The sequence below is a fragment of the Corythoichthys intestinalis genome, chromosome 5, assembly GCF_030265065.1.
Source record: "Corythoichthys intestinalis isolate RoL2023-P3 chromosome 5, ASM3026506v1, whole genome shotgun sequence".
Classification (NCBI taxonomy): domain Eukaryota; kingdom Metazoa; phylum Chordata; class Actinopteri; order Syngnathiformes; family Syngnathidae; genus Corythoichthys; species Corythoichthys intestinalis.
The window spans coordinates 1,064,436-1,080,042 of record NC_080399.1 but is presented as its reverse complement, the minus strand read 5'-3'; the positions used below and the strand labels follow the sequence as shown (position 1 = coordinate 1,080,042).

Here is a 15,607-nt window from a genome sequence, read left to right as displayed (position 1 = left end):
AGGGTAACTTCCTGTTCGTTTTGACTCAGACTCCCAAATAAAAACGGTGTCGTTTTGCCAGTTTGGTGGGCGGCGCAGCTTCAATTGGCTTTCCTTGTCTGCTCCTCAGGGCTACTGGATGTTCTTTGTCGCGGAAGGAAATGGGCCGTTCGTCTCCATCTATAGGGCCCTCCAGGTCATCGACTTCTTTCTGGGCTTTGTCCTGCCCTGCCACCCCATACTTGGATTGGACGTAAGTTTCAAAATCACACTCAATATGGCATGAAATAACCAGAGTGACATGGTTTTATCACGCCATACATTTTACTTTAATATTTGTAAAGCTGAGACGCTACACTCAGATGATACGTTGTCGTTACATTTTTCCTTCTTATGCTACATATTAGGATTGACTTTATTTTTGCTAGCAGTGGCTCAACCAGTTTCACCAATGAGACAACGCAACAATAATCACATGACTCTGTGATACCAATCAGATGTAACAATACAGTCACATGACCACACACACACAAGATTGCAGTTGGAAGTCCTATGATCACACCGGTGTGATCACTCAGTTGACGTCTTTAAAGCGCCGTAAAAAAATGTTGTCATAATTTTATATTGTTTTTTTATGTGTTTTTTTTGTTTTATATTTTTTTATGTTACTTTTTAAAAATGTATTTTTAAATGTATTTTTTAGTATTGTGTTAAGTTTTTAAATGAAATTTTTAATGTATTTTTTGTTTTTTATTTTGTTATGTTTTATGTTATGCTATGTTTTGTTTTTATGGTTTTATGTTATGTTATGTTTTGTTTTTACAAGGTTTTATGTTTTCTTTTGTTTTTATATGTTTTTATGTTGTGTTGTGTTGTGTTGTGGGTTAGGTTTTTTTTAAATGTTTTTTTTAAATGTATTTTTTTTTAATGTTTTTTTTATTTTATGTTATGTATTTTTGTTTTTTTATGAATGTTTTTAAATATTTTTAATATTTTTCTTATGTTATGTTAATGTTATTTTATGTTATGTTATGCTTTGCTATGCTATGTTTTTTATGTTAATTTTTAAAATGTTTTTTGTTATCATTTGCAATGTATTTTTATATTGTTATGCTATGCTGTGCTGTTTTTTTTTTTTTTTTTCGTTACACTTCGTTTTGTTTTGATATGCTATGCTTTGTTTTGTTATGTTTGTTTTGTTATGTTGTTTTTTTTTGGTTTATGTTATTTATTTTTTTTTAATGTTTTGTTATGTTATGCTATGTTCTGTTTTGCTATGCTATGTTATGTTTTTGTTGTTATGCTATGCTATATTTTTGTTTTGTTACGTTACGCTACGTTTTGTTTTGCTATGCTATGCTGTTTTTTCATGTTTTGTTTGTTTTATGTTTGTTTTATGTTGTTTTGCTTTGTTTGTTGTTTTATGTTGTTCTGTTTGTTGTTTTTTGTTTGTTTGTTAGTTATTTTTTAATCTTTTGTTACATTAGGCTATGTTTTGCTATGCCATATGTTTTTATTTTTTTAGTATTGTTATGTAATGTTTTTGTTGTTATGCTATGCTATGCTATATTTTTTTGTTTTGTTACGTTACGCTACGTTTTGTTTTGCTATGCTATGCTGTTTTTTCATGTTTTGTTTGTTTTATGTTTGTTTTATGTTGTTTTGCTTTGTTTGTTGTTTTATGGTGTTTTGTTTGTTGTTTTTTGTTTGTTAGTTATTTTTTAATCTTTTGTTACATTAGGCTATGTTTTGCTATGCTATATATTTTTATTTTTTTAGTATTGTTATGTAATGTTTTTTGATGTTATGTTATGCTATACTATGCTATATTGTTTTGTTACGTTACGCTATGTTTTGTTTTGCGATGTTTTTTAGTTTAGTTTAGTTTTTAGTTTTAAGTGTCAAAATCACACTCAATATGGCATGAAATAACCAGAGTCACATGGTTTTATCACGCCATACATTTTACTTTTACATTTGTGAAGCTGAGACGCTACACTTAGCCGATACGTTGTCGTTACATTTTTCCTTCTTATGCTACATATTAGGGTTGACTTTATTTTTGCTAGCAGTGGCTCGACCAGTTTCACCGATGAGACGGCGCAACAATAATCACATGACTCTATGATACCAATCAGATGTAACAATACAGTAACATGACCACACACAGACAAGATTGCAGTTGGAAGTCCTATGATCACACCGGCGTGATCAATCAGTTGACGTCTTTAAAGCGCCGTTTTAAAAAATCGTAACTGTAAGTGGCAGCCAATACTAGGCGATGAGCTCATTTTGCGTCATTTCCTGTTGATTTTCAGTCACTTCCTTTTCATTTTGGGAGTATTTACAGGTCACTTTCTGTTGATTTTTGGGCATTTACAGATCAATTTCTGTTGGTTTTTGGTCACTTCCTTTCCTTTAGGGGCATTTCTGGGTCATTTTCTGTTGGTTTTGGGACATTTACAGGTCATTTCCTGTTAATTTTGGGTTACTCGGCATTTCATGGCATTTTCTTTTTATTTTAGGCCACTTCCTTTTCTTTTTTGGGCATTTACGGGTCACTTCCTGTTGATTTTGGGGCATTTACGGGGTCACTTCCTTTTGATTTTGGGTTACTCGGGCATTTCAGGTCATTTTCTGTTGATTTTTGGTCACTTCCTTTTTCTTTTAGAAGCATTTATGGGTCATTTCCTGTTAATTTTTGATTGCTGTGTCATTTCATGTCATTTTCTGTTGATTTTTGCCCACTTCCTTTTCCTGTAGGGGTATTACAGGTCACTTCCTGTTGATTTTGGGTTACTCAGGGATTTCAAGTCATTTTCTATTGATTCTAGGCCACTTCCTTTTCTTTTTTGGGCATTTACGGGTCACTTCCTGTTGATTTTGGGGTGTTTCATGCCATTTCCTGTTCTTTTTCTGTCACTTCCTGTTGATTTTAGGGCATTCACATGTCATTTCCTATTGATTGGGGGATACTCGGGCATTTCATGTCATTTTCTGTTGATTTTTGGTCACTTCCTTTTCCTTTTGGGGCATTTACGGGTCACTTCCTGTTGATTTTGGGGTGCTTACAAGTCATTACCTGTTTTTCGGTCACTTCCAGTTGATTTTGGACATTTTCTGTTGATTTTTGGTCAGTTCCTTTTTCTCTAGGGACATTTATGTGTCACTTTCTATTGATTCTGGGGTGTTTACAAATAACCTCCTGTTGATTTTTGGTCACTTCTGGTTGATTTTGGGGCATTTACAGGTCATTTCCGGTGGATTTTCGGTTACTGGGGCATTTCACATGATTTTCTTTTGATTTTCAGTCACTTCCTTTTCCTTTTGGGGCATTAATGGATCACTTCCTGTTGATTTTGGATTACTGGGGCATTTCACTTCATTTTCTGTTCATTTTTGGTCACTTCCTCGTCCTTTTGGGGTATTTACGGTTCACTTCCTGTTGATTTTGAGGCATTTGCAGGTCATTTCCTGTTGATTTTGGGTCACTCGGGGATTTCGCATAGTTTTCTGTTGATTTTCGGTCACTTCCTGTTGATTTTGGGGTGTTTACAAATAACTTCCAGTGGATTTTTGGTCACTTCTGGTTGATTTTGGGGCATTTACAGGTCATTTCCGGTGGATTTTCGGTTACTGGGGCATTTCACATGATTTTCTTTTGATTTTCAGTCACTTCCTTTTCCTTTTGGGGCATTAATGGATCACCTCCTGTTGATTTTGGATTACTGGGGCATTTCACTTCATTTTCTGTTCATTTTTGGTCACTTCCTTGTCCTTTTGGGGTATTTATGGTTCACTTCCTGTTGATTTTGAGGCATTTGCAGGTCATTTCCTGTTGATTTTGGGTCACTCGGGGATTTCGCATCATTTTCTGTTGATTTTCAGTCACTTCCTGTTGATTTCTTGTTGATTTTACAGGAAATGACTCAAATTCAACGGGAAGTAACCTGTAAATGCTCTAAAATCAACAGGAAATTACGTGTATGTGCCCACAAGATTAGCTGTGCAAGCACTTGTTTCAGTGCCATTGTGGCACTTATATGTTCATGTAGTACAGTGTAATAATATCAGTTCACATACAGTAGATGACCTTGTGCTGAAAAAAAAAAAATCAAGCGTGATAAGCCGTTACTCACAATGTTACTTATGACTTGAGTTTTCTTTTCATCAAACACTTTTTGACTCTTTGAGTAATATTATTTAAGAAGTAACGCTACTCTTACTTGAGTGAAATTGTGTTTTTTCATCTTTTACCACACACTCAGTCCACAACGCTAATGAGGGACGTGGTCAACACAACCCGGCAAACGTGGATCATCTACGTCACCGGAGTGGTCGGGGTGGCCATCTGTGTTTTTATGGTACGCGCAAACCGTATGCTACACGGTCGTTCCGATTCTCGCATTCTAATTGATCGTTACGGTCCTTCAGGTCATCCACATGGTGCGTAGGTGGCGCCACGGCGCCGGCCCGCGGTGGTCAGAAAGCGCTTCCGGGGACGTCGGAGATCGACGTCAGTCCGTGAGCCGCCAGCCCTCGTTCACTTTGTCGGAATGGACGGACGCCCAAGAGGACCTGATGGATCTGGACGCCGTGCCTCAGACGCCGGTCTTTGAAATGGGAAGCGACAACAAGCCGGAGGGGGACGCGGTGACTCTCACGGTCACGCCGGTGGGCCTTCAAGAGAGGTACCTGACCAAAATACTGTACTTGGGTGTGTGACAAGTTCACAGCTGGCCCTAAAGCACATCATTTAGAAAAAAAAACAACTGGTTGCTGCCACCCTCCCGCTACAAATGGATTGGACAGGAGCGATAAACTCATTTCATTTCACAGCAGACTGATGACACAAGCTGCAAAATACAGCGACAGCGACTGACCCGCAAATGCCCCAAAATCAACAGGAAGTGACTGTAAATCGACAGGAAATTTTCCATTCCATTTTGAACGGTAGAAAAATGTGTGGCTGTGATTTTTGACCATACACTTACCATTACAGCACATTCAACTTGCACCCAAGTAAGTTTGGACGTGCATAGCTGTCAATGGAATAGACGTGCATAGCCTCCAAAAATGCCATATACAAAAAATATAATGCTATATACAAAAAAAGAGCCATGTCATTTTGCCACATACAAAAAAAAATGTCAAATGCCAAAATCCATTTGTCCACACACACAAAAAAATGCCATATACCAAAAGCCACTTAGCCACATACTTGGAAAAAATGCCACGTACAAAAAAAAATGCCGCGTACCAAATGAAAAATGCCACATCACAAAAAAAATGCCATATATACATGTAGTCGTTAATGGCATGGACGTGCATGACCTGCAAAAATGCCGTATACAAAAAATGCTATATACCAAAAGTCATCTATACCAAAAGCCACTTTGCCACATACCCCCCAAAAAATGCCACATACCAAAAGCCATTTTGCAACATACCAAAAGAAAAATGCCACAAGCCAAGATCCATTTTGCCATATACCAATAAAAATGCCATAGATCAAAAGCTATTTGCTACATCCCAAAAGAAATGCCATATATATATATATAGCCGTCAATGGCATGTACGTGCATGGCCTGCAAAAATGCCGTATACAAAAAAATGCTATATACAAAAAAAGCCAGATTCCAAAAGTCATTTTGCCACATACAAAAAAATGCCACATCCCAAAAAAATAAAAATGCCATATACCAAAATCCATTTTGCCACATACAAAAAAAATGCTTTTCAATTAAAAAAAAAAAAAAAAAACATATACCAAAAGTCATTTTGCCACATACAAAAAAACACCACATACCAAAAGATTATTGTTTCTGGCCAAATTATTTCTTGAATTTTTTTTTTCTTTTGAAAATTTTAAAATTGTAATACATAATCTCTATTTTTATGATTTAATGATTTTGTAAAATTTAGGATTTTACAATTTTATTCGTAATTTTAAATGTATGTGTTAATTTATACATATAGAAAACTAATTTAAAAATTATTTAAATTAGGGCTGTCAAAATGATCGCGTTAATGGGTGGTAATTAATTTTTTTAATTAATCACGTTAAAATATTTGACGCATTAACACACATGCCCTGCTCAAACAGACTAAAATGACAGTACAGTGTAATGTCTGCTTGTTAATTGTTTTTTGGTGTTTGGCACCCTCCTCTGGAGTTTGGGTCCAACTGATTTTATGGGCTTAGCCACCCATGAGCATGGTGTAATTATTGACATCAACAAAGGCGAGCTACTAGTTTATTTTCTGATTGAAAATTTTACAAATTCTAATAAAACGAAAACATTAAGAGGGGTTTTAATATAAAATTTCTATAACATTTATCTTTTAAGAACTACAAGTCATGTACCGTATCTTGAATGTATATATCCGTCTTGTGTCTTGTTTTTCCATTCCAACAATAATTTATAGAAAAATATTCCATATTTTATAGATGGTTTGAATTGCGATTAATTACGATTATTTCATTTTTAAGTCATAATTAACTCGATTAAAATTTTTAATCTTTTGACAGCCCTAATAAATATGTATAAATATATAATGATGTGGTCTCACATGAAGCTTTGTTTACATTTTATTAAACCAATGATATAGGACGTTTTTAACTGAAGCCACACTTAGCCATTCACAAACCAAATGTGACAAACCTGGGGCTGAGTTGTGTCACATACTGAACCGAGGCCCATTTTCTTTAAAAGCCGGACAAATAGCGTCCAGCTAACATCACGAACTTTTGACAGAAACTATGGCAAATTTTTATCTCGTCTCTTCAGACGAAAACTAACATTCGTCTCGTTGCGTATTAGTCTCCTGAGATACGTTTTTAGCTCGTCATCTTTCACGGAAAAAATCACTTCGTCGACAAAAAATTTTTGGTCCTGTCATCGTTGACGAAAACAACACTGTAGTTAAGTGGGGTGGCGTGGCTCAGTGGTAGAGTAATTGTCCCCCAACCCAGAGGTTGTGGGTTCGATTCTCCGCCCTGATGAACATGTCTAAGTGTCCCTGAGCAAGACACTGAACCCCATGTTGCTCCTGGTGGTGTGTCACCAGTAGGTGGATGGTGAGATAGTGTAAAGCACTTTGAGTGCCTAGAAAGGTGGAAACGTGCGATATAAGTGTAACACCATTTACCAATCGAGGCTAAACACAAAGGGTTAATGCAGTGCTTCTCAATTATTTTCTGTTACACCCCCCCAGGAAGACGTAAACGTTCCGCGCCACCACTGTAAATATACTGTAGTATCATTTGTATATAAAATTCATATTTATTATGTTGCTTTTAATATTAAAGTAAAACGTAATATAGATCAACTTACAATAAAGTGTTAAAAAACAAACAAAACAAAAAAACACATCCATTCTGTAAAAATACACTCGATACATTTTTTGACAGTTTGATGCTGAAAAATAAAATTTAATAAAATCAATATATAATAATAAATTCAAATTGATTAGCAACATTAACTCATTAGGACAATATGTCGAACAATTAGACCGAAAAAACAAAAATTAACACGACAAAAGGACAGCGTCATTGGAGAGAGGGACAGTATTTATTTTTGCTGCATGCAGTATTAGCTCCTTTGCTATGGTGTGGGGTTATTTTGCACTGAGCAGCTTGGTATGCCACCTTATATGATGCCAACAGTGCTCGCTGGTTTACCGATGTAACACTTACAAAGCGGAAGAATTGTTGGCAATATTTGGCACTCACTGAAAAAAATAATTGTCCGCTGTCCGCTGCGAAAGTAAACAGTCTGTTCTTTCCTCCTCTCCCACTGTACTAAAAGTCAAAGCCAAAAGCTAAATGCTACATATGCTTGGTCATATTTCCTTGTCTAAGCTTTTCGTATCTCCAGAGCTCTTTTCTGTGTGCACTTGTTTTGTTCAAAAATAAGGCGCACACGTTAAAAATGAGAGTGGCACTGCCACCCACTGAGTGGACGTGCCATTACACTTTATTCTAGTGTAACAAAAATGTATGTTCCCCAAGGTCAGATGCGCCACCCCCAGCATTGCATTCGGGACCCCTGGGGGGGGGGGGGTTCCGAAATTTCCAGGTTCGCGGTGAATCAGTAACAGGCACACTTTTGCAAAATAGACAATGTTTATTGATTAGAAAATGCAGAATAAATGAGATGTATTGATTACAATCCCGCAGGAGCAAGCAAACAAGTATCACAAACAAGCATAAGAAATGTCAACGATGACACTAGATTTGAGTTTGTCAACCCCAGAATCCCCGCGCTACCGTTACAGCAAAACAAAATGTCCCTTTAGCAATGGAAAATCGCTTACCGTGACAAATGAGCGGGGAACCAAAACACTCCGGCAGAGCAGCAAAGGAACAAAGCCAGGCGATCCGTACGTGACCCGCTGGCGGACTTCACGGGTCGCCCGGAAATGTCCGGTTTTTGTAGGGACGCGCCCCGCGGAGGCGGAGAGGCCAACCTCCGTCTCCGAGCGGCGTGGCCCCGCCCAATGACAAACATTAAAGCTACTTTTGGTTCAGCCCCCTTGAAAAAGGGCTTTTCACATGGGACAAAATGAGCTGTGCTGCAACAAATGGTAAATATTATGGGTGCAAAACAAGTTATCTCGTGAGATTCCCTTCTAGCTATGGGATCCAGGCGTGTAACTATGGGACCCAGGCGTGTAATAAAACAATACTATGGTGCAAAACAAGTTATCTCGTGAGATTCCCTACTCAAGTGCATCTCCTAACTATGGGAACAAGGTGAAAAACAATAGAAGTTGTTCACAGACATAAAAACAATAGAAGTTGTTACAATCTATGCCACAGAAGCAATCATACATCACAAAAGCATAATGTAATATTTTCCCCCATCAGGGGGCCCGCCCCACTCTTTGAGAAGTACTGGGTTAATGTCACCATGACGCAAAGCAAAATGAATGAAAGTTAGCGGAATGCTACGAGTTAGCCTGTAACAATCCATGAATTAGCCACTCGGGTACGAAAAGTATTGCTTATTGCGAAGGAGAATGTGTTTTGTTCCCGACTCAGGAGGGGCTCCAACGTTTCCCTGACCTTGGACATGTGCACGCCGGGCTGCACGGAGCCCTACGGCTACGGAGCCCAGCTGTCCCCTCGGGACCAGTCGGCCCAGGAGTACCTGCGGCAGGGAACGCACGTCCTCACCCCCGCCATGCTGCACACGCGGGCCATGGACGACCAGAGCCTGCAGGCCGAGTTCTACGTGAGTGCGACCTACGCGCTCTTATCCGATGAGGACGCGGACACCCGGTGGCTTCGCTTCTGTTAGTCAGTGGGCGAAACAACCCATTTCATTTGCATATTAACTCACCCTGGATTCAGGGGAAACAAGTATATGGCGGAAAACAGACAAGACTGAAAAAGCAGTTTCTGCTCTTCCACTCCTCTTTAAAAGAAACTGCTGTATTTTAAGGCAAAACAACTGTCGTGTTTGATAGAACAATATGTCTATATTAGGGTGACCAAACGTCCTCTTTTGCCCGGACAAGTCCTACTTTCATGTAGTATTCTCGTGGTCCGGGCGGGTTCTATAAATTCATAAAAATGTCCGGTTTTTAGGATTTTTAACGGGACCAATTTGAAGAGAATCCCTCCGGCCGCTGGGTGGCAGCGCCTGCCTGCGATGACGTGGCTCCTAATAGTAGGGAGGGAAGGAGTAGTTCTTCTCTTTTTTTGTTGGCAGTTTACCCCTATCATGAGGCATTACCGTCATCTACTGGACTGACGATTTGGCCACAACGCCTGAAGTTTTTTACGATAAATACGTATATAATGGCAACTGTTGACTTCTGTCTGAGCTTTGACTGTAAAATCCCGTTTGGTGTCGCATCGTTGCGTTGCCGATGATTGTAAACTTTTATAGCAAAGTTTGATTTTTGCCTCAGCTAGCTATCAGTAGGCTAAACCGCACTAGGCATTATGGGAAACGTAGTTTTTACTGCTACGTTTGGAAACATGCTGGTTGAATAGTTTGTCAGTTTATTTCGGTTTTTGTTTGTGTGCAATCTAGAACATTGAATGAGAATATCAATTGAATGGGAATAACAATTTGTCAAGGACAATTGTCGTGATAGTAATTTATAAAAATGTTTAGTTGGCACATAGCCTACTGTGTGTATGTGTATTGACTGGACTACATTTCTATGGGTCTGCATTGTGTATTATATATATATATATATATATATATTTTTTTTTAAAGTTATTATTTATTTTTTTTTCAAACTGCATTTTTCCATCCAGAGTGAGGGGGCACACTTTAAATATTTTAAAGTGATATAGGCATCTTTCAGTGAACTTCGGCTAAAATTCAAGTATCTTGAGGCCGGGCTGAGTGTCCTCTTTTTTGGAAATCAAAATATGGTCACCCTAGTCTATATGCTGCCATAGCAGATTCATGGCATTCATTAAGCCCCGAACTATTTTTACCCTGGAGACCCCCGTTTACAGACATTGCGCAACCGCTTTTGTTTCAACCCAGCCATGAAACGAAGGTAATTAGTTATATTTATTAGGGTTGTTACGATCATGTTTTTTTTCTCTCGATCCGATCCCGATCGTTTTAGTTTGAGTATCTGCCGATATTTACCGATCCGATTGCTTTTTTTGCTCCCGATTCAATTCCAATCATTCCCGATGATTTTTCCCAATCATATACATTTTGGCAATGCATTAAAAAAAAAAAATGAATAAAACTCGGACGAATATATACATTCAACATACAGTACGTAAGTACTGTATTTGTTTATTATGACAATAATTCCTCAAGATGGCATTTTTATTTCTTTCTGTGAGAGGGATCCACGGACAGAAAGACTTGTGTCTTTGTATATTGTGACTAAATATTGCCATCTAGTGTATTTGTTGAGCTTTCAGTAAATGATACTGTAGCCATGGCCAAATGCATGATGGGAAGTGGAACCATGACTGTGCGTAGTGCTACCAACTGATATATCTTCTCTGCGTTGGGAAATAACATATGGTGTTAAGAAAAAGATCAAGTGCTACCTTGCTTCCCCACATTGCTTCCCATGATATTTCTATTGGTGGGAAGAGGGTTGTAAGGCTTTAGCCAATTAAAAAAAGGCTCCAAAGGCTGCCAAATTTCACTCCACTCATTTTACGCTGCCTTTTATCTCTCTATATAGGTAAAACGGCGCCATTACAGATTGAGTGCGACAACGCGTGAGTGGGTCGTGCAGCGCATGCGTTAATTGCGTTAAATATTTTAACGTGATACATTTTTTAAACAATTAATTACTGCTGTTATTGGGATAAATTTGATAACCCTACCTTAAGCCTAAACTAAAGACTCTGGGTGAGTGTAACATATTATGTCTCTAACGTTAAATACAATTAGAAAACGATTTAATTTAAAAAAAAAAAAATATATATATATATATATATATATATATTAGGGCTGTCAAAATTATCGCGTTAAAGGGCGTTAATTTTTTTAGTTAATCACGTTAAAATATTTAAATGACGGTATAGTGAAACGCTCACTTGTTAATTGTGTTTTATGAAGTTTTGCCGCCCTCTGCTGGCGCTTGGGTGCGACTGATTTTATAGGCTTCAGCACCCATGAGCATTGTGTAAGTAATTATTGACATCAACAATGGCGAGCTACTAGTTTATTTTTCGATTGAAAATTATACCGAAAACATGAAAAGGGGCTTTAATATAAAATTTCTATAACTTGTACTATCTTTTAAGAACTACAAGTCTTTCTATCCATGGATCACTTTAACAGAATGTTAATAATGTTAATGCCATCTTGTTGATTTATTGTTATAATAAACAAATACAGCACTTATGTACCGTATGTTGAATGTATATACCCGTCTTGTGTCTTATCTTTCCATTCCACCAATAATTTACGGAAAAATATGGCATATTTTATAGATGGTTTCAATTGCGATTAATTGGGATTAATTACGATTAATTAATTTTTAAGCTGTAATAAACTCGATTCAAATTTTTAATCGCTTGACAGCCCTAATATATATTGAAAAAGGCATGGCCGATATTTTTTTGCCGATTCCGATACTTTGAAAATGATGTAATCGGACCCGATCGATCGGGATGCTGATCGGTCGGTCGGGACATCTCTAATATTTATTATTCAAAATGTTTGTCATTTTTACCTGAGAATCATGAATTGATGTCTAATGTTTCATTTAAAAAGAAGAAAACGAATTTTAAAAATTATTCACTGGCATATTTTAAACTTTTAAACAAATGATGTCACAATGAAAAAAATGGTGTCTGTAAAAAAGTCACAGATATCTACCTCATAGCTATCGCTTAATTGTATTTTTTTGTCACTGTCGCATTTTCTCCAATATGTTAGATGATAAATAATCGATCCAAACAAAGAATTTTTTTTTTTTTTAAATGTTTAACATCTCGACCACTCCTTGATGTCTGCGATTTCTGCATCGCGACCCTTGTTATATTACCATGTTTCACCCATAAAATCCCCTAAAAATTCAGCTGTGGCCATTCACAGCTGTGTCTTGACACTCAGTGATACATGGAGTTTTTGGACCAAAACAAAGTAGGTACGCGATAATATCTCGTTAAAGTCATGGCGTCTGTGATTCTGTTCTCGCGTGCTCTCACCTCCAGATAGGGTTTTGCTGTTTAATTTTGTTTTTTTTTTAAATGTGCTCCTGCTCAAAATTTTTCTTCCCCCAGAAAATTTAGATTTTAAGCTTTCCAATGATGTATCACACATGCATATCGGACAATTTTGAAAGTTGGCTAAATTGGGGGTCTCAGAGCAGAACTTCAAGTCAACTGGGTGTCTTCCGCCATATATTAAAAAAAACAAATGACATTTTGAATTTAATGGACCGGGAGAGCTGGCAGTGATTGAACAATCCCTCTCAGTCCAAATGGATTGGAAGTCTATTGCCTTCAGTGGTACTAAACGCCTTTAAAACATATATAATACGAATATAATTTTAGCTTTAATAGAAATTTGAGCTTAGGCGGTTGTACTGTACAATACAATTAGTCCCTCCAAATTTCAATGAATTGGACATTTATCTCACTGGGCGGTAGTAAACGAGCCAATAATGTATTGATCATATAATAAGTTTATGAGCTTAGCCCAGGAGTCGGGAACCCAAAATGTTGAAAGAGCCATATTGGACCGAAAAAACAAATATGTCTGGAGCTGCAAAAAATTAAAAGCCTTATATAAGCCTAGTAAGTAAGGCAGCACATTTCTGTATCCATATTAGCCATATTAGCCTACTATCTAATTGACTAAGTTGGTTACAAATTAGGGCTGTTAAACGATTAAAATTTTTAATCGAGTTAATTACAGCTTTAAAATTAATTAATCGTAATTAATCGCAATTCAAACCATCTATAAAATATGCCATATTTTTCTGTAAATTATTGTTGGAATGGAAAGATAAGACACAAGACGGATATATACATTCAACATACGGTACATAGGGACTGTATTTGTTTATTATAACAATAAATCAACAAGATGGCATTAACATTATTAACATTCTGTTAAAGCGATCCATGGATAGAAAGACTTGTAGTTCTTAAAAGATAAATGTTATAGAAATTTTATATTAAAACCCCTCTTAATGTTTTCCTTTTGATAAAATTTGTAAAATTTTCAATCAAAAAAAAACTAGTAGCCCGCCATTGTTGATGTCAATAATTACTTACACAATGCTCATGGGTGCTGAAGCCTATTAAATCAGTCGCACCCAAGCGCCAGCAGAGGGCGGCAAAACTCCATAAACACAATTAACAAACATTTCACTGTACTGTCATTTAGATCTGTCTGAGCGGGGCATTTGTGCGTTAATTGCGTCAAAAAAATTAATTACCGCCCGTTAACGCGATAATTTTGACAGCCCTACTAGAAATACATAATGAGCCTTCATGATTACCGTATTTTCCGCACTATAAGTCACATCTAAAATCCTTTTCTCAAAAGCCAAATCTGCGGCTTATAATCCAATATGATTTACAGTGGGGCAAATAAGTATTTAGTCAACCACCATTTGTGCAAGTTCTCCGACTTGAAAAGATTAAAGAGGCCTGTAATTGTCAACATGGGTAAACCTCAACCATGAGAGACAGAATGTGGGGAAAAAAAACATGGTAGAGTAACTGCCTAGTCAATGTGAAAACAGTTCATGTTTTTAAGCTTGTCTAGTTAATCTTTCACTGTGAATATCAGTCAATGAATTAATGGATCTTCATGGAAGGGATTGTACCTTTTTGTGTGGGTTTGTAGGAAACTCCCATGAACTTTGTGGACCCCAAGGAGTACAACTACCCGGGGCTTGTGCGAAAGAACCGCTACAAAACCATTTTACCCAGTGAGCAAATCGTTACTATGATCGTTATGATACACGAGCTAGAAATATTGAAGGAGAAACGTGTCTTTTTCCTTTTTTACCTGCAGACACGCACAGCCGAGTGATATTAAAGTCACAAGACGAAGATGATTTCCTTGCAACTTACATCAACGGCAATTATCTCAAAGTGAGTCAATTGAACGGCCGTATGTTACAGATTATAAACGGTATTAGGGGTGTGATAATATATCGAAAAGAAGATGCATACTGTATTTAGCAAAAGATCCTTTGATTGTGCGCAGGGTTACGGGGGTGAAGAGCGTGCATACATCGCCACGCAGGGTCCAACGGTGAACACAGTCGGGGACTTCTGGAGGATGGTGTGGCAGGAGAACACCCCTATTATTGTCATGATCACTAACTTGGAGGAGAAAAATGAGGTGCGTGATAACCCATCGCTAGACGTCCAATCCGTTTGACGTCGAACGGCTTGGACGTGGACTAGTGATAAACTCATTTCAATTGATAACAGAAGCATTAAAAGAGCTTTAATGGGCTCTACCAAAATGGCTTCAGGGCAGCCATATTGGTAGGGGCGACGTTCCCATTAAAAGTCATTGCACTGACATTCAAATGAAGTCATAACTAGCTTATTTCTCCACCAAAGTTTATCTTATTTGGCTGCCATTGACGGCACTAGACGTCCAACCCGTTTGAAGTGGGATGGTCGGTCACGAACTAATCAGGTTTATTCTCTGCCACCCTCCTGCTTCAAATATATTGGACGTCTACTAGTGTTAAACTCATTGGTTGCAGCTTGGCTGACAGTGAGGGCCAGCGCTGGATGTCCAATCCATTTGTAGTGGGAGTGTAATATTTGTTTTGAACTTTTGACCAAAAATAATCTTTTTGGTCAAAATTGTTGAGTAAAAAAATTGTTGAGTAAAAAAAGGATTTAATGTTTGGTTGAAAAAAAGTTAGTTGGATAAAAAAATAATAATAATAATAATTTTTGGTGGGTCAAATATGTGTTAAAAAAGCATTATTGTTTCTTAAAAGCCGTTGTTGTTTGGTTAAAAAAAAACTTTGCTCAAAATTAGTAAGTGTTGGATATAAAATATTGGCAATTTTTCATTAAAAAATAGTGGATGTTGAATAAAAATAAAGCCTTAAAATTTGGTACAACATGTTACTGTAAATGTTGTGAAAAAAATTTTGGGTCAAAATTGGGGAATGTTTGGTTAAAACAGTGTCA

The 15,607-nt window shown here is 37.3% G+C and overlaps 1 protein-coding gene across 2 annotated transcripts in view; it reads left to right on the top strand.

Moving 5' to 3' along the window:
* The window catches only part of ptpn5 (protein tyrosine phosphatase non-receptor type 5), a 44,863-nt gene that overhangs the window by 21,192 nt on the left and 8,064 nt on the right, over positions 1 to 15,607 (top strand). For both annotated transcript variants that reach the window (XM_057837460.1, XM_057837461.1), the window contains exons 4-10: positions 110 to 232; positions 4,248 to 4,343; positions 4,414 to 4,670; positions 9,026 to 9,218; positions 14,289 to 14,373; positions 14,460 to 14,539; positions 14,655 to 14,792. In XM_057837460.1, coding sequence (XP_057693443.1) covers positions 110 to 232; positions 4,248 to 4,343; positions 4,414 to 4,670; positions 9,026 to 9,218; positions 14,289 to 14,373; positions 14,460 to 14,539; positions 14,655 to 14,792 — 972 coding nt within the window. The remainder of the gene's footprint in view (positions 1 to 109; positions 233 to 4,247; positions 4,344 to 4,413; positions 4,671 to 9,025; positions 9,219 to 14,288; positions 14,374 to 14,459; positions 14,540 to 14,654; positions 14,793 to 15,607) is intronic.